The sequence below is a fragment of the Cyphomyrmex costatus genome, unplaced genomic scaffold, assembly GCF_001594065.2.
Source record: "Cyphomyrmex costatus isolate MS0001 unplaced genomic scaffold, Ccosl1.0 scaffold36, whole genome shotgun sequence".
Lineage (NCBI taxonomy): Eukaryota > Metazoa > Arthropoda > Insecta > Hymenoptera > Formicidae > Cyphomyrmex > Cyphomyrmex costatus.
The window spans coordinates 2,347,531-2,366,147 of NW_017277774.1; the positions used below are offsets into that span (position 1 = coordinate 2,347,531).

Genomic DNA, 18,617 nt, shown 5'->3' on the forward strand with positions numbered 1-18,617 from the left:
ATCAGCCGATCCAGTTCTTGAAGAGACATCAGCTGATCCAGTTATACTAGAACCCGTTGAAGAGACAATAGAAACAATAGAAGTATTAGAAACATTGGAAATAATAGAAACAGTAGGAACAGTAGAAATATTGGGCAACAGTAATGAACAGACAGTCGCTCAAGAAGTGGTGATTGTACAAGAGATTCCTACGGAGGATGTGAACAATATTAATCAAAAACGGTCAAAGAATCGTAAAACACCTACGAAACGATTGAAAACCAGAAATACTTCTCCAATATCACCTAGCTGTAAAAGAACAACAAGGTCTTCCTTGAAGATCCATAATTTAAATGTAAGTGATATTACAGTGATTGAGCCTATTCTTGAGAAAAGAACACGTAGCGTACCACGTGGCATACCACGTAGCGTATCACATAGCTTACCACCTATCCTACCATCTACCGTACTATCTACCGTACCACCTAGCATACCTCTTAGCATACCTCCTAGTGTACCTCCTAGTATACCTCCTAGTGTACCTCCTAGTGTACCTCCTAGTGTACCTCCTAGAATACGTCCTAGAGCACATCCTAGAGTACTATCTAACATACCAGTTAACATCATATTACCTGACATACCGTATATGATTGTGAAAGAAGCAAAAAATATGTAGAAAGAAAACGGGAAGCAAAAATTTTACTTAGCGCCCGAATATAAGAGTATAGAATTATTTTTTGATGGCATGGCACAGGCTGTGAAAAAATTACCATCTAACGCGCAAACGGATATCAAGTTGAGTATCTGCAAACTCGTCACAGAGGCGGAAATAGAATATTGTAGTCCAACTACAATACAGAGCACACAAGTTCTTAACACCGCATGATACCTAAGCTAATTTTGATTCCTTCTAGTAAGTTGGATAATCCAAATAATAAGAATTGATTTTTTCATGTTGCGCTGAATGTGTCTTAATGCTGAATAAAATTGTAAGTGTATTAAGTTATAACTAATTAAATTATAAGTATTATATAGTTTTTATATCTTTTACATCATTCCAATATTATATTCATCACGAGTTCTCTTGACAAGCTTGTGTTAGTTTCATCTGTATGCGGAATAAAATTATGAAATTGTATAGTAGAACTACAAACGAGATTATATTTTATTATAATTACATTTTATACTAGAATCTGTAGAGACGGTAAAAATTATAAAACAATGATTATCATGATAATTATCATTGTTTTAAAATTATAAAATATAATCGTTTATCGTTTGCTATTCACTCTCATAATTTTATTCAGCATATAGATGAAACTAACGAACTTATCAAAAGAACTGTGTTGTGATGAATGTAATATTGGAATGATGTAAGATATAAACACTATAGATGTGTGAGATATATGTCATGTTAAAATTTAATTTTAACTTATTATATTCATGGACTCTCTATAAAGACAAAACGTTTTATTTCTTGACATGTATCTCTACTTACATCTAATAGATGTTATAAAATTAAATAAATGTGTTGATTGATGTCAAAATAATGTTACGAAGTAGAAAGTTGTCATAAGTTAAAAGTACATATAGTCAAAATAATATTAAAAGTGATTATGTTATATTACATTTTGTTGATAATGTTCGTATAAGCATGGTGCAAAAATTTAGTGTCAGATATTTTATTCATTAGCTTTGAAATTTGATATGAAGCATTTTAGAGAAATCAATCTCTTATAATTGATTTCGTTATGCACGTGTTTTCCCATTCAAATTCATGTTTGAATTGCATCCTGTGTTCTGTAATGACAAACCGGTTTTTTTTTATCGATATTAAGATATTCAGCAATTCTTGTTTTTAGTTTTCTTCCTGTCTGTCCTACATATGAGGCATTGTAATCTTTACAATTGATTTTATATATGATATTTTTCTTGGAATCGTGAGGAAGGACATCCTTTTGTGTCTTGATAATCCTATTGAGTTTATTTATACTGAATCAAGATAATTTAACATTATTGTTTTTGTAATGTTTTTAAATTTTCCATAAAGGCAAGGAAAAAATGGAATTGTAAACCATGTGGCTTTTTTTCTTCTCATCATTCTTTGGTTCTGTGGAATCTGTTTATTTAAGTGTCTTTAGTTTTAATAAGGATCTTAGCCAAGAGTTAACAGTGTCAAAAATAAACTTGATAGGATATTCGTTAATCAGAAAGATTTCGATAATAAACCTCAAATTTTTTTTTTTGGTATTTAGGATGTGATAGTAAGAATGTTGTATCCACCATGCTTATTAGAACACTCTTTTTTGTGAAAGGGGGTGAAGAGACAAGAAACTGAGATACCTTTCTGAAAAAGTTGGTTTGTGATATAAATTAAACTTTTATTCCATTGACATTAATGATTATATGACATCTAAAAAATTTAATCTATCTCCTGCATATTCTAAATTATAGTCTGATATGTAGTGAGTTAAAAATGTCCAGAAATTTATTAATTAAGTGGTGAGATACCGCAGTAGCGATGTCATCTACATATCTAAAGAAGAAGAGTAACTTAGTTTCAAATCTCTCCAATGCGAACTCATGGCGAATCCATGGGCATCTTAAATTTCTGTTTGTAAATCTTGCTATCAAAGGTGAAAGTTGATTCTAAGACCAACTTCAGTGCATTTAAAAATTCTTATGGGTGCCCTTGCGTGTCCTTGAAATAAAATTCCACCTTTCAGAAATACTGTTGATGGCAAGATCCATTGGTATGTTTATGAACAATGAAACTACGTTTAAGGAAATTAAAACCATGGTGGAAGTTTACTTCCACCATGATTAAAACAAAATCATTGTCCCGATGTGTTTTCGACCAGTTTAAAATTATCTTCGTTATGACTGGGTGGTTTTAGAATGTAATCATTTAGAATGCTTAATTAAAATTAAATTTTATCTTACCAATTTAAATTAGACATCTGCTAATATACTTTGTAGCGTTTCTGGTATGAGTAATGAGTTTATTTTAGCTATTGCTAAGAAGGAACTTGTTACAACGAATCTAAATCACTCATCTTTTTATACCAGTATACTTAAAATCTATTTAAGACTGATTAATTCACACATTCAGCGCGTTTCTGGTATAAAATGTTTAAATAAATGTGTGTATGTGTGTGAAATATCAAATGTATACATGTTTTTTGTGGAATTAATGTCAATAAAAGATCAATATTTTAGTATCATCTAGTATTTATCATTCAATGAACAACAAGGATAAAAGATACGCAGTGTTGACAACTTGATAGTTAAGTTTTAGAACGCACCCCTGAGTGAATGCAACGCGAACAGACCTCACGCCTAGTGTCTAAAATAGCGTTTTCGACTGGGAAAACTGGTGCAGCACTAGCGCCGTGCTACCCAATCAGCATACCATATTCAAAAAGTATTTTTTAAATTCCCAGTGGAAAACGCTATAATTCTTGTGTCTGTTCGGCATTTCGGAATGAGAACGTGGTTATATGCGTTCTTCACAAGGTATCGTGATTGATGGTGATCTAACTTGCATTGTAAACAATTGGTGAGTATAAATAAAATATTATATAAAAAACTACATGTTAACTCGAACACTACTTCTAAATTTTCTCGTAGTACGTTAACACTATATTTTGCTGAGAAGGTGTATGCTCTTTTGAGAATACAATGGTGATGGAGGAATCAGATATGGAATTAGCTTCGGAAAGTATACCGGTTCCCCAGATACAGGAGCCAATAGTTGATACAGTTAAACGCAACAACAAGCCAGGCGTTTCGCGTGGTAAACCAAGGCTGAGAAAGAAAGCGTTGCATGCCGCAATACTTAAGCAGATGGAGTTTTATTTCAGTGACGCTAACTTGAACAAGGATCGTTTTTTGTCAGGACTTTTGAAAGAAAATCCTTGTAAGTATTCCTTCTTTGTCACTTTGAGTCAAGATAAGCCTTTAATTTATATATTTTTTAATTGTGTTAAATCAAAATATTAGTTATAATTATTCTAATTTCTTAGATGTGGACCTTGAAATATTCACAAGATTTAATAAGCTACGTGAGCTGACCACAGATACAAACAGGATAGCTAAAGCTCTACACGGATCGACTATGTTAAAAGTATCAGAGGATGGTACAAAGGTCTGTCGATTAACACCAATTCAGAAGAAAGAAGATATTGATCAGTGTACAATTTATGTACAAAATTTACCTCCAGATGCTGATCATGACTGGTTGATATCTATTTTTTCTAAGTATGGATCAGTAGACTATGTCTCGATTCCACGTTATAGGAGCAACAAGAAGATAAAAGGATTTGCATTTGTAGAATTCGATAAGCCTAGTAGTGCTCTAGAATGTATTAAGGTAAGAGAAATAGTACTTGTCAATGGTTGCCAGATATAATTACAGATGTCGAAGGTATGTCTTTCATCACTTGGTGACATGTTATAGTTTACATTTTATTTTATAGACATTCCGGAAAAAAAGATGTGTTTTGCCATCACATATATCTCCTAATGAGTTATTAAGTATAACAACATTTGATGAACCTAATAAAGATGCAGCAGTTGAAGTAATAAATTCAAAAGTTAAGATAAGATTGAAAGATAATGAAAACGAAAAGGCATCTAATGAAGAAACAGAGAATACTAGCCGTAAAGGACTCCGTTTAAAGAGATTGATGACAGAAGAAGAAGAAACCGAGACCAAAGACAACATGCATGAAATGGACATAGGGGATAATACTAGCAAACAAAGTTTAAAAAAAAGAAAATATTCTTTGGAAAAATCTGTTACAGACGAAAGTGATGTTAAAGTTAAGAAAAAGAAAAAGGAAACTGCTGATCAAAGTATAATAGATCAAGATGAAGGAAAAAAAGTATTAAAATCTGAATCCGAAGACAAGAATAATATTCTTGATAATGAAACAGATGCAGTAGATAACAATGGCAGACATAAATTTAAAAAAAGAAAATATTCTTCAGAAAAATTATTTGTTACAGACGAAAATCAAGAAAAAGACATTAAAGTCAAGAAAAAGAAAAAAACCATTGATCAAAATATATCATATCAACAGAATGAAAAAGAAAAAGTGTTAAAAGAAGAACTTAAAGACAATGATAATACTTGTGGTAATAATGTAACATATAATAATGATAAACAAAGTTCAAAAAAGGAAAAATATACCACGGAAAAATCACTTATTTCAGATGGAAGTGACGTTAAAGTAAAAAAAAGAAGAAAAACTGTAGATCAAAGTACAATAAATCAGCAAGATGAGAAAGAAAAAATCCCAAAAGAAGAATCTGAAGATAAGGATAATGATATAGCATATAATAATGATAGACAAAGTTCAAAGAAAGAAAAATATACCACGGAAAAATCACTTATTTCAGATGAAAGTGACATTAAAGTCAAAAAAAGAAGGAAAACTCTAGATCAAAGTACAATAGATCAGCAAGATGAGAAAGAAAAGGTGCCAAAAGAAGAATCCGAAGATAAGACTGATGCTTACGATAACGAAACAGATATAGCAGATAATAATGATCGACAAAGCTTAAAGAAAAGGAAGCTTACTCCAGAAAAATTATATATTAAAGACGAAAGGGACAGCAATGTCACTGGAAACAGTACAGAAAATCAAGAGATTCCGAGTAAAAATCGCAATAAAATTACAGAAAAAAAGAAGAGGAAACTTACGACAAATGATACAATCACTACGGAAGACAACAGTGGAGAAGCGGTAAAAAAGGAATGTCAAAAATCAGCGACAAATTCAAATAAAAATAAATCAACAGAATTGAAATATCCATATGAAGGCGATGAGAACAACGAGGCAAATGCTTTAGTGCAAACTGAAAAACAATCTACAAGTGATTTTGGTGCGAGAAATAGCGATATCGAGGAAACTAGTGATGAAAGGAAAAAGAAAAAAAATAGGAAAAAAAGAAGTAAAATTCTGGACAACGATATTTATAGTAAGATAGGATTGCAAATAATGGCAAAATTAGATTGGAAACGTCTTAGAAATAGATATTTAGATTTGCAACGATATAAAATGAAACAACTAAAGGTGCATTTGAGAAAAGCTGAAGTGGAACGAGATGGAATTATAAAAAATGGATATCATGATAAAATCGGACAAACTAATACATTGCATGATAAATTAAAACATGAAAATGATAATGGTAAACTTGAAGAAAAGTCTTATGGACGCGTCAATTATGTGCCAGGAATTATAGTAAAAATCGAAATGGATGAGCCTTGCACAGATATGCAGAGTTTCAAGGTACATTCATTCATAGAAAAAATTTTTTTTATGAATTAAATGTTACTTTTTAATTTTAATAAAAACTTTATTTTAAAAAATATAAGAAATTGTGTGTATATATATATATATATATATATATATATATATATATATAAGATGTAACAACTGATTCTTGTGAAGCTTATGTAAGATGCGATACAGCAGAAGCTGCGCAAACATTCGCACAGCAGAGTTATGAAGGAAGACACTTAACTATTTTAGAAGGTAAAAATATATTTAGAAAATTTTACCTAGAATAAGGCGGCACGTGATACTTGTTTTCCCACTGCGGATTACTGCTTAGATTAGATTCTTGCTATTGTATTGGCTGCGATGCTGGCACTGTCGGTACTGCAGCCAATATGATGGCAAGATTCTAATCCAACTAGAAATCCAACAAGAAAACAAGCATCGTATGCCGCCAACTTTATTTACATATTACGAACAGTAAATTTGTTACCAACTTTATATGCTCATTTTCTAGGTGATGAAGAGAAGTTGTATTGGGATAAAATAGCAGAAGATAGGATGGAAAAGTTGAGTAAGAAAAAAAGAGTCAAGCAAAGGGGGCGCGATAAATTGCTTAAACGAGCAGAGAAAGAACTTGGAAAATGTATAAAGTTCGATCAAGATTAATTTATGGTATTATTCAACTTTTATAAAGCTTAATTAGGTACATGTGTACACGTACGTCCCAAATTCGCACATCCCAATCGGACACAACCATTCATAGACAATACATAATATTCATAAAATATTTTTAAAATATTTTATGCTGTCTGATCGGTATCATTTTTCCACCAATGAGAATGTGTTATTTCGCTTTAGCCAATTTGCGATGTGTTCGATAGAGATGTTCCCTATAATACGATGGTAATTTGAAAACTTCGCGATTTTTAATTCATAAGGATGCGAGCACACGAATCACTTTGTCATGTGATAAAACAAACATTGATCAGTTCATATACACTTCATGCTTTTGAATCTATAGATTTGTCTGCATTCTTTGCACTAAGTTTTTTCGCTTTCTTTCTTTTCAACATTCAAATATCATAGATCTTATACAAGATGGATATATAAACTCTATGCTGAATATATCTGTTTTCTGTGATGTGACTGAATTAATATATACTTTTGGAACTTAAAAATATGAGATATATGTACAATATATACGTTTAATATTTAACGAAAGCGAGAAAAGTTTTAGTGCAGTGTCTAATACCATCAGTACAGTGTGTGTGTGTATCTAATAGAAATAAAAAAACTGAGCTTATATTTATCTTGTTAAATGCAAACGTTTTTGAAAATTTCAAGCAATGAATAAATCTTATATACTCCAATGCATAAAATCATTAAAGTTAAGCGTACATCAGCGTACATAATATATTAAAAAATAAAAGTAATTTAAATCGGAGTGCCAGAGAATTGGGTTTGACTCCCGACCGAGGTAATATTTTTCGCAATAAAAAATTAATGATTTGCAGTTTTAATATGTCAATTTACAGATTTTAATACGTTATTCATCATCTAAAAATGCATAGAATATTAACAATTCTTAAATTATTAGTCAATTTAACTCGTGGTATTACTGTGGTAATTTAGTGCTGTTGTGTTTCAAATCTGAAGAAAAATTTGGCGCGCAATAAAAATCTACAAATAGTATATATAAATTCACACGTAATTATATAGAAGTACTCAAGATGTAGCTTGACCGTTACGGCATGTTCTCATCGGTATTTGGTTTAAAAGTAATTTAAAACCTAAAGATATATAATATTCATTGTGTTAGGCTGCAAAGTTTTCAAATTGTTCTTTTATAATATTCAATTTCTTCACCTCTAGATAATCTTTTATCTAGAACATATCTCCCACAATACAGTGGAGATATCTCCTGGATAAAGTTATCCATAACTTATCTGGAAGTGAAGAAATTAGGTATAAGTCCACATATGTGTATATGTATGTACATGTATGTAAATATTAGTATCACTATGAGTACAAGAGAAATTATTAAAAAAATTTTGACAAACTTATAACTGAATAAATTATATAAAATGTTTAATCCTTTTATCATTTACAATATTTATCATTATAGTATATAAGATATTATTCTAATATTAATTTTAAATCTACCATCTTCCTCTCCCTCCTCCTCGACCACCACCTGAATTAGAACGATTAAATCCACCGCTTCCTCCGCGACCTCTAAATCCTCCACTGCTGCTTCTGTTTCCAAAGCCACCGCCTCCTCCTCCTCTTCCGAAAGATCCTCTGCTGCTGCCTCTACCTCCTCCTCTGCCTCCACCACCTCTTTTCATGACCCTGCCACCACCACCACCTCTTTTTGATTCTCCAGGAGGTTTCGGCAAAAACCTCTGAAGAGGCAACAGCTTTGCTGGGTCGATATATAACTATAATCAAGAGACCATGAGTTATGATATTGGACCTAAGTACTTTAAAAGATTTTAAGGAATAATTTCTCATATAAATTTAAGATAAAAGCTTCATATAACAATATATCTGAAACAGCTTAATTACGAAGATATAGAATGTTGAAGTTTTAAAAGAAAAATATTGTTTTTCCCAAAAAATTTTGAAAATCATTCAAGTTTTAATAAAATTTTAAACAATCATTCAATAAAATAACTCTAGTAGTTTCCAAAATTTTTGAAAACATTTTTTCTTTGACACCCTTATTCTTGAATTTAAATCAGAAAAATAATCATCTGAAGATTTTGTCTTTAATTTGTATGAGAAATATTTTGAAATTCTTAGTAGCTACTCTTTATTTGAATGTTTCTAACTTTAATTATAATTATAATACCTGAGCATCTTTCTGGAAGCTAGAGGCTTTCACATTTTCTGATAACTTGATAGACACATAGTAGTCTCGAATGTTCCCAAATATTTCGTCTATTTTCCCAATCTGCTGTTTATTCTCTGTATAGATCGGTGCATTGAAAAAGGGTACCTGTTCAATGTCGACTTTAAGAACTAAATCATTTTCTACCGTCCATGTAAAATGTCCTAACGGCATCACTGTTTCTGGAGGGCCTTGATCATACCTAAATTTGAACCACAAAACATTTAATGCCTTGGAGTTTCATTTTGTAACCTAACCTAATCTTTGACAAATTTGTCTGACGCATATTATGCAATTATTATTACAATATTCAAGAAATTACCCTCTGCTCCTATCGAAACCACCAGGACGTCCCCTGCTAAATCCTCCGCCTCCTCTGCCACCCCTAAAACCACCACCTCCCCTACCGCCGCGTCCACGGAAAGACATCTTCTCAATTCAATTCGGTAGAATGACCTCGTCCGCCTGAGCGCATGGACGAAACGGCCAGTATCGGCAGTATTGTAACACTGCCGCCACAGGCGGCGAGTGATAGAAGTAACGTTGCAGTCGGGGAACCGACTGGAGCACCAAATCCCCAGAAGTCCCTAGGTAGAGAGACCGGAGAGGGGAAATTAAATGAGAAGGTTGTTAGATTTAAGGAAAGCAAGAAGTAGACGAATAGTTTTAGGATGGGGATGAATGAGAAGCGGAAAGATATTCTCTTGGAAGTTTGGGAAAGACATCTTCTTCTTCTTCCTTAGTTAATGGCACCCGCCTCAGTATAATAGGATAATAGGACAGTATAATAGGACGTCGATACGGTCAGATCACGTTTCAATAGTCTTTAAAAATACACAGTTTTAGGTAGAAAACAAAACTTGTAGTAGATAGATGCGAACTTGTGCGCCTTGTTGGAGTATGTGTCTCCAAGCATAACCTCTTACAGAAGATTGCAATACTCCGTGATGAGTAAAATTGTTTCGCAAAATTTATACCTTTTATACCACTAAGTAGTTCTAAGTAATCTCACACCAGGAGGGTCAAACTCCTATCTTGAAAGAAAGGGTAACAGATTCGTGTTCCACACGTGTTGCACGTGTAAATCAAATTTGATGCAATTGAGTGCAATTCAGTATTTCAGTGTACGATTGGTGCAAATGGAATAATTTTCTGCTTCCACATGTAATGCGCGCATGCGCATTATGGAATCAACTCATCACTATAGGCCTGTTCTTTTTGCCTGCACTGTCTGAACTGGTTCATACAGTGCAATAAGTTGAAATGAAACAAACGTATATCTGTTTCACTTCAACTTATTGCACTCTGTGTACCAGTTCGGTAAAAAGAACAGGCCTTATGCGTATAGCGAACATTACAAATCACTATTCTCGCGCGAATTAGAGTTCTTTATTCGAATAGAAAAAAGAAAAGAACGTACGCGATGAGAATGAATTTATGGAAAGCAATAAAATATTTCGATGGATCTTTATGATGAGATGTTAGAAATTTTACCCGAATAATCATACAAAAATAAAGCTTTTATATCATATGCAAAAATAGCACGACCATAAATACGTTAGATTAAGTTAAAAAAAATTATTTTACATCAGTTGCCTGTCCGATCAGAGAATAAGGTAAAATATTCTAATTAACTAAATAAAAGAATAAAATATAACTCGTTGAGAGATTTTACATATATTAATTTTATTACTATATGTAAGTAAATCTCTGCAAATATAATTAATTATGAAATTTATAATAAAATAAAATCCAGTAATACTCATAATTTTTAACTTTTTACACAAATTTTTGACAATGTAAATTATTAGACACATAAATAAAATATTATTTATTATTAATTAGTTTTTAAAATTTCTTTCTAGAAGACCCGATATCGAGCTTCGGGAATTCGATCTGTCAGAATCTGACAAAAAGTACATTTATTAAACAACAGATTTGAAAATAACTCTTCTGCGACGTAGATCATTTCTGCGGATAGTCGGTGTATTTAAGTAATCATCAACGGAAATGTATTTCGGTCCACCGAAGTTGTCCAGTAAGGCGATTGTCGATATGTCTAACTCGGCGAAAAAGAAATCGTGATCTACAAACAAACGGTACAATATAAGTCCATTTATATCGATGTAGATCAATTTTGATCTTAGGTTAATTTACTTTGTATTCTTTTCTAATTCTTATAGAATTAGAAGAAAAGATAACAGTACAAGTTAAAAAAGTATAAGTTACAACTGAGAATAATAAAAAGTTAATCTACATAGAAGTGGATAATAAAATCTCATGTACTAAGATTTTTTAGTATACGGAGAGACTATAAGGCTGCGAGCCATTTGACATTCATGACGGTTTTAGAATCATTTCACTTTTGTTGTTTGTCAAATATTAAACAAGCATAAATGTGCTTGCGAGCATTGTGAAGGCCAAGTGGAATGTATCCTTTATAGCGATATTACCTGCGGGCATATTCTGTAGTTTTGGATGACGACCAAAAAATAATTGTTTCACGACTTCGTTACTCTCGTTTTTCACCTGTTCAAACAAATTAAATATGTTAGCGACGAGTTTAAAAATACAAAAAATAAAAGTATAAAGAATACAAATACTAAAATTTTAAATACAAAAATAATGCGCATATATAAATGAATGATTTACTAACCGCTTTAATCTTTCCAGTTAAAAGGACTCTAGCGCATCGTGGATCCATCGGATCATATCCTTTATTCTTACAATAGTCTCCTTGAGCTAATGATACAAATACAGTCGCGCGATGATCTTTCTGTAACGATTGCGAGATTGATATAATTATAACAAAAATTTAGATTAGGCCAACGAGTTAGAGTTATTAAAAAAATATTGTATATTGATATTTTATATCAGTTAAAAAGAATTGAAGAAGATATCTTTTTCAATTTGGTAATAAAAATAACCGTTATGCCACGTTTTAAATTAATTTATTAAATATATTTAATTAAATACATTTTTAATTTATTTTCAAATCAAATAGCAAAATTTGATATAATTAAAGCTATAGTTTATCTCGTGATAAGATGCAGTTATTAAAATTTCTTTAATGTAACTTGTATGATAAGATAGTAATCGAATTTTTTCTTAAATATCAAAACGTGACATGATAGCGATTATTTTTCATATTTTGCAAATTGTATTTGTGGAAATATAATCAAATATTAAACTTGATAATTTCAAGCTGAAAAGGTATTTTTAAAAAAGAACTTTTTAATTTTTTAAAAATATCAAAGAAGTACCTAAAAAATATCTAAATTTTTCAGATACTTTATTCATGCAATACCTATCTGTACCTAAATACCTTTCAAACGGCATCTGTTCCAACACTGAATATAACTAAGCTATCAAATACTTACAGCAAGATCTTGAGCGGTAAAGTCCAAAGGGGTGAGGTACATGTACGGTATTCCATTACCATTTCCAATAGGTCCGTCGGCGATGGAGATCAAATTTGCAACAGGAAAGCTTGCAACATCTTTCCTTGTGCTTATCGTCGCTACAGCTCCCCAATCTGCCAATATATAGATCAATATATATGCCATACAATATTGAGTGCGTAAATAGGTACGTTAATGGTACATAAAGTGCTGAATCATTTTTGTAAAACCCATATCTCTTTTCTATGCAACAAATTACAATTCTAATCTTTTCAGATGGATTCGAATAAATAGGAAAACTCGTAAATTCTTTGTTTATTTTCTTTGTTCTCTTCTGAAAATAACATTGTTCTTATATTTACGAGAGTATTCGAAGCAGTCTTTTTTTGTCGTGTTTGTATCTGACAACGGCGACGAGTTATTTATTAGTTGATACCAAATCAAATATGTCTGGCGTAAGACCAAAATATCTATATTCTGTTGAAATAAGCGGCAAATAACTGTGCGTATATATATATATATTTCATCTACAAGATGCATGAGTGAAACGCAATAATAATTTAATATATACCTAACATGTTGTTTCAAGTGTGTTTTTTTATCTTACTTCTGCCTTTCGATTATTATCTCGACAAAATGACACGCAAATTGTGCGCGCGACAATTTACATTCATTTACAATATTTAAATATTTAATTAAATGTTGATAAGGTATATCAAATAGAAGCTACCTGCACGCGTTAAAACAAAAGTATTTTAAACAGACCATTCCTTAATAAAAGATATATTTTATAGTAATGTAAAATTGTAGATGTACATAGAATATATCAGCATATATTCTGTGCATATGTATATGTGTGCTAATATATTTTATATAAATATATATTAAAATGTGTTCAGTTTATATAATTTTAATGATAAGCTTTTATATCATTTTATACATAATTATCAAAATTGAATAAGTTAATTTTCATTTTTTTACAGTTAAGTTTAAGTTAACTAACAAGGGGAGGGCACATCCAGCATATCGCCAATTGAGATGAAAAAAATTCAGGTGATTCTTTGAACAAAAAAAACGAATGCGTGTTTTGGGATTTTTCGAGATAGGGCCCTGATCGGTAAAAAAAAAAAATTTAATGTAAGTAAAAATACGACATTCATAATTAATTTAATTACAAAAATTATTTCTTATTTTTCATTATGTACATTAGATTTTGACCGTTATATTATATAATATAATATAATATTATTTTATAGAGAATTTCTACCAGGGTAACAGTAAATTAATTTAAATTTAAATTTATCGAGGTTAATTTAATGTTATCAACATACACATGAAATTACAATATGAAATGGTTAAAGTAACCAATATTAAAAATAAATGGAACATTATTAATAGTTGAAGAAATTATTGATTGAAGTAGACAATCTAGATTTTTAAAGATAGAATTGGTACATAATGAAAAATAAGAAATAATTTTTGTAATTAAATTAATTATGAATGTCGTATTTTTACTTACATTAAATTTTTTTTTTTTACCGATCAGGGCCCTATCTCGAAAAATCCCAAAACACGCATTCGTTTTTTTTGTTCAAAGAATCACCTGAATTTTTTTCATCTCAATTGGCGATATGCTGGATGTGCCCTCCCCTTGTAAGTTAAATCTATAAAATTAACTTAGTTACTTTAAAAGTTTCATGAACAAAAAATTAAGTTAAAAGTTGTATTAAGATTAAATTAGTTAAAAATAAAAATATGACTTTTTTAAATTAGATTAAAATCTAAATGATACAATTTGAATTATTAAGTAAATTTAATATTTTAAACACAAACAAAAGAAGAAGATAGCCTATAACGGTCAAAGCTGAATCATAGTGCTTATTATAATTATTTTATATACTGCGTATGTAGTTCCTCCCAAAACTCGCGCGCCGCAATATATATAAATCACACATAATTATAATAAGCACTATGATCCACCTTTGACCGTTATAGGCTATCTTCTTGTTTGTGTTTATCATTTGTACGGTCTTACAGAGATTTTAATATTTGTTCAATATTTTATTTATCAAAGTGTTTTTTATAAAATAATATAGGTAAAATCAAAAGTTAATGCATTTAAAATTAACCAAGTTAAAAATTGTTCTAACTTCATTAACTTTTGACTTATTTATTTGGTAGGTGTTAACGATCACATCAATTATATACCAGCTTGATTAACGACGTATCTTGCCATTACGGCCGGTGGTAAATTCTTCAACGTCTGAATACGACTTATCAGCTGAGCCTCTCGATCATCGTCGAACCCAATTGAACGCGTCGAGAACTCGACGGATTTGTATAACTCATCCTTTGTCTTACTCGCCTCAATGTTCTCTTCAATTTTGTTCCAGAATGTACCCTTCACTTCATTAAAGTTGCGTGCTTCGCTCAGTAGAACGCATAGAGCGATGATGATCGTGATTTGCGACATCATGATATGCGCTATGTGTATTTCACGATGCTTAAGCAAGACTATCTGACTATACTCAGCTCAATTAAGGCGAAGCTTGGGAGTAAGTGCGCTTCACAAGTGGTTAATACTGACTGCGCGCGCTTTACAAACTTGGCAATAAATAATGGAGACTGCGGATGACTGATTTTTGCGACTTGCGCGGTGAGAACAGATTCAACAAACCAGATCCGAGCTCAAGCTCGTATCATTATCACGTGCATTCAGCAAATTAATACGTGATATTATCTCTGTTTGAATTTAATCTTCTCATAATATCGCGTTATATTTTTTTAAGCTATTGATATGAAAAAGGACCAAGACATATCGAGTAGAAATCGACTTCAATTTGTATTTGATGTGTCTGAACGTTATCTTCTTCGTTACAACTCGAGTTATCGTGAAGTGGAATCCCTATCAAAATTTCTAACTCCGGATATCATAATGGTTGATGATATATATGAATGACATTTCGTTATTTTTCAGAAAAGGCAAATGAATCGTTCCCCCGACGGTTTCGTAAAATTTTAGATCATTTGTGATGCCTGGTTGTGGTGCAAGGTCGAAGAAACTGGTACGCCGGCCGCTGCGAGTCACTCTGCTCGATGTGGGTCGTCGTCTAACTGTTCTACGTACCGTTTCTCCGCCCCTGACTCTGTATCCTTCAACAGCAACAGCAACAGCGAACGGACACCTACATGATGATATCCGTGTACCCCACGCTATACATAACATCGTACGGTAATATTAGCGGCAATACGATCATGATAGCACGCCCTTTTTATGCCTTCTTCGTTAGAGAGAGTCTCCCTTATTGTTGCTATTGCAAATTTTTGAAAACTAATTTGTCATTAGTACACGCGAAAATTTTTATCACAAGACACTCGCGTTTGAGTTTAACAAAATATTTTTATATTATACTTTAACTAAAATTTTTTTCTCTTGCGCTATTTTTATACATATTTTATATTTGCCTACGGAAAAATTTTCGGTCCACATTTACACACGATATAAGCCGTTCGTATCTGGATTTATTTTCGTCACTTGTACAAATATAGAAAAATTATTAAGTAATTATTCTTACGTATGCCTTAAACATCTTTGGAAAATGTTTGTAAGGTTTTGTTTAACAAAAAGAAAAGATATATAGAAACCATTATTTAATTAGATGCTCTTTCAAATACTATGGGTTAATGAGGGTTTGTTGTTGTAGTATAATAGATAAAGATAAGGCTTTTGTAAAAACGTCTGATAGAAAGTGTATTTTGAACGAAGAGCACTTGTTTCTGTTGTCTTCACGTGACATCCGCCTTTTACACAGTTTATAAGTAAATGCAGATTTCCGTTATCCTTTTATCTTATTGGATACCATGCCGGGTTTTAGCTATCGTCTCTCTGTAATCATTTGCTTCCTCGTTTCTTCTTTACCTCGCGGATGGCCGTGGCGTTCTCCTACTCTTTGGGTCATTTGGAGCGAGATCTTCCTCCACCGCGTGTCCTCTTGCCATCTCTTCGTCCTCCTGCTACCGTCCTGGCGACAAGACTGTTCAGTCGTTATACGACCTTCTTCCAGGGTTACGTTCTTACCATTTTCCCGCGGCTCTGATTTATCGTTTTTGACCCACGTTGATTGCGTCTACGGAAGAAGCGATTTTTTCAACAACAAAATCACATATACACAGCACAAAATTGTTACGCGATTGCTATGTTCAGTTAGACATCAGATGTTACATCGAAAATCGTGTGTGGATGAATTAGTGAACAATCACAAGAGCAGGAATTGCGAGAAACCAAAGGGTGGCCTCGACCCGTCCGTGACCCTACCGTTTTTCCACGTCATCAAGGTATAACAATTGCTCTTTTGTGAAAAATTATTATATTTACACAAGTAATAGTAAAGCATTTTTCGATGCAATATTTATGCGATGGATTCGTCGATTGGCTAAATCTAACAGTAAAACTAGTAGAATATCTTTCATGTATACCTTTTGATAAATTTAACACATTTTTAATTCTCGATCTGGATTGAAGTTAAAACCTTTAATAGGTATCGAATCATAAACACAAGTCAAGGAAATCTATCATTTAGAAAAAGAGATACTATATTGATATCCTCGACATTTACATGCATATTGTTTACATGCTTTGCAAATAAATCACCCTAAATTAAAGACGAAATGATCGTGCGCGTAAAACATGATTGTGATTCTAGAGGTTTCGCGTGCGAAACTGAAATTACACAATTCGAGGGCAAAACCCCGAAACAAAGTGGGTCATACTGACCAACATCACCTGGCGCGTTCCATTCACCCATTCAGGAAATACTGAGACACCGGGTCACGACCATGGACGTTGTTACAATCCGTGTTATGAATAGTGAACGGCATTAGACGATTTTAACTGGCGAATGTCACCATGCAACGTTATTCGACCTGGATATTAGGAGTGAATTAAACTTGAATTATTTTCAAAATAATGAAAAAATTACAGATTATTTTAGATCGCATTTAAAAGCAATATCTACAAAAAATTCACGGATGGTTTAGAACTTATAAAAAATTATTTTAATCGCAATAAGAAGTAATATTTTTTTTAATGTGTGCTCTGGAAATGTGTATTATAAATTAATGAAAAATCTGAATTTTGTTGTATAAGTACTTAATTTAAATTTTCAAGATGATTTATATAAAGTTTCATTGTGATGCAGAGATTAGTTATTTTATAACACTATTTATTTATTTGTTTATTTACAAAATAATCTCTGCATTGCAATGAAACTTTGCATAAAATATTTTGAATACTTAAAATACTTATACACAAAATTAAGGTTTTTGTTATTTTTTAAATCTTACATATAATAAAAAATAATAAATAAAATATTAAACTATAAAAATATATTGTCCAATAAAGAATGTTATAAGTACTATTTTCGTTATATAAAAATTTTTGTGTATAACTATATACATTCTTAAAACTATATGCTAATAAAATAATAGATTATCAGAGCCGTAGGAAATAGGTGGAAACACAAAACGGATCCGTACGGAAAGCTTGTAGAAAGAGAAAAGAAAAAGACGGTGCGATGCCGGAAGACGAGGAGAGAAGTTACTAAAACCCGTTATACATTGAAACGGAATTCCACTTGACGTAATATAGTCTACTGTCTTATACGTTACAAGTTTATTGGAATATCTATATTAACGTGTGAATTTGCATTTACCCCGAATATAAATTCTCACCAAATTAGCGCATACATTTTTATCGCCTATATATAATATTTTACTCATAATCAAACGAACGGAACTTGTTCGGAATAACGGCCTTACATTTATAATTAAAGTCTCATTTGGCATTACTATGTTACACCGTAAGACATATGGTATGTCGCGCGTTTACAGTAATATTTCCGGAATCATTCACAGCTTACTATATATTTAACAAACTAAGCTAATTGTTACTGTACGCATCTTCCATAAAGGTGTACATGTGGAACACGAATTTAATTATGTCACAATATTTAATTTTACTGGATGTAGGTCGTATGTTTTTTTTTTTTTTTTTTAATG

At 31.7% G+C, this 18,617-nt stretch overlaps 3 protein-coding genes across 3 annotated transcripts; 1 reads left to right on the forward strand and 2 right to left on the reverse strand.

The window, feature by feature from the left end:
• The first annotated feature begins 3,454 nt into the window (after positions 1 to 3,454).
• Larp7 (La related protein 7) lies at positions 3,455 to 7,560 on the forward strand. Its single transcript, XM_018542984.1, has 6 exons — positions 3,455 to 3,538; positions 3,638 to 3,898; positions 4,005 to 4,351; positions 4,458 to 6,275; positions 6,413 to 6,521; positions 6,781 to 7,560. The coding sequence occupies exons 2-6, from the start codon at positions 3,661 to 3,663 to the stop codon at positions 6,930 to 6,932; spliced, it is 2,664 nt and encodes an 887-aa protein (XP_018398486.1). The 5' UTR covers positions 3,455 to 3,538; positions 3,638 to 3,660; the 3' UTR covers positions 6,933 to 7,560.
• An 865-nt stretch (positions 7,561 to 8,425) lies between these two features.
• Positions 8,426 to 9,623, reverse strand: Gar1 (Gar1 ribonucleoprotein). Its single transcript, XM_018543080.1, has 3 exons — positions 9,482 to 9,623; positions 9,121 to 9,361; positions 8,426 to 8,707 (listed from the first exon to the last, which is right to left on the reverse strand). Exons 1-3 carry the CDS (start codon positions 9,586 to 9,588, stop codon positions 8,426 to 8,428), a joined length of 630 nt encoding a protein of 209 aa, XP_018398582.1. The 5' UTR covers positions 9,589 to 9,623.
• A 1,345-nt stretch (positions 9,624 to 10,968) lies between these two features.
• On the reverse strand, positions 10,969 to 15,156 carry CREG (Cellular Repressor of E1A-stimulated Genes). Its single transcript, XM_018543056.1, has 5 exons — positions 14,769 to 15,156; positions 12,540 to 12,694; positions 11,816 to 11,935; positions 11,613 to 11,688; positions 10,969 to 11,245 (listed from the first exon to the last, which is right to left on the reverse strand). The coding sequence occupies exons 1-5, from the start codon at positions 15,034 to 15,036 to the stop codon at positions 11,085 to 11,087; spliced, it is 780 nt and encodes a 259-aa protein (XP_018398558.1). The 5' UTR covers positions 15,037 to 15,156; the 3' UTR covers positions 10,969 to 11,084.
• Positions 15,157 to 18,617: the final 3,461 nt, after the last annotated feature.

What these genes read in the sequence shown, in the direction of transcription:
- CREG (XM_018543056.1), bottom strand. Translation starts at nt 15,036, where the DNA reads ATGATGTCGCAAATCACGATCATCATCGCTCTATGCGTTCTACTGAGC. An exon ending in ATACGTCGTTAATCAAGCTG is followed by an intron (nt 12,695 to 14,768) that starts GTATATAATTGA and finishes ATATATTGGCAG; the next exon opens with ATTGGGGAGCTGTAGCGACG. An exon ending in ACTACAGAATATGCCCGCAG is followed by an intron (nt 11,246 to 11,612) that starts GTAATATCGCTA and finishes GTTTGTTTGTAG; the next exon opens with ATCACGATTTCTTTTTCGCC.
- Gar1 (XM_018543080.1), bottom strand. Translation starts at nt 9,588, where the DNA reads ATGTCTTTCCGTGGACGCGGCGGTAGGGGAGGTGGTGGTTTTAGGGGT. An exon ending in GGTTTCGATAGGAGCAGAGG is followed by an intron (nt 9,362 to 9,481) that starts GTAATTTCTTGA and finishes GTTCAAATTTAG; the next exon opens with GTATGATCAAGGCCCTCCAG. An exon ending in GCTTCCAGAAAGATGCTCAG is followed by an intron (nt 8,708 to 9,120) that starts GTATTATAATTA and finishes TCTTGATTATAG; the next exon opens with TTATATATCGACCCAGCAAA.
- Larp7 (XM_018542984.1), top strand. Translation starts at nt 3,661, where the DNA reads ATGGTGATGGAGGAATCAGATATGGAATTAGCTTCGGAAAGTATACCG. An exon ending in ACTTTTGAAAGAAAATCCTT is followed by an intron (nt 3,899 to 4,004) that starts GTAAGTATTCCT and finishes CTAATTTCTTAG; the next exon opens with ATGTGGACCTTGAAATATTC. An exon ending in CAGATATGCAGAGTTTCAAG is followed by an intron (nt 6,276 to 6,412) that starts GTACATTCATTC and finishes ATATATATATAA; the next exon opens with GATGTAACAACTGATTCTTG.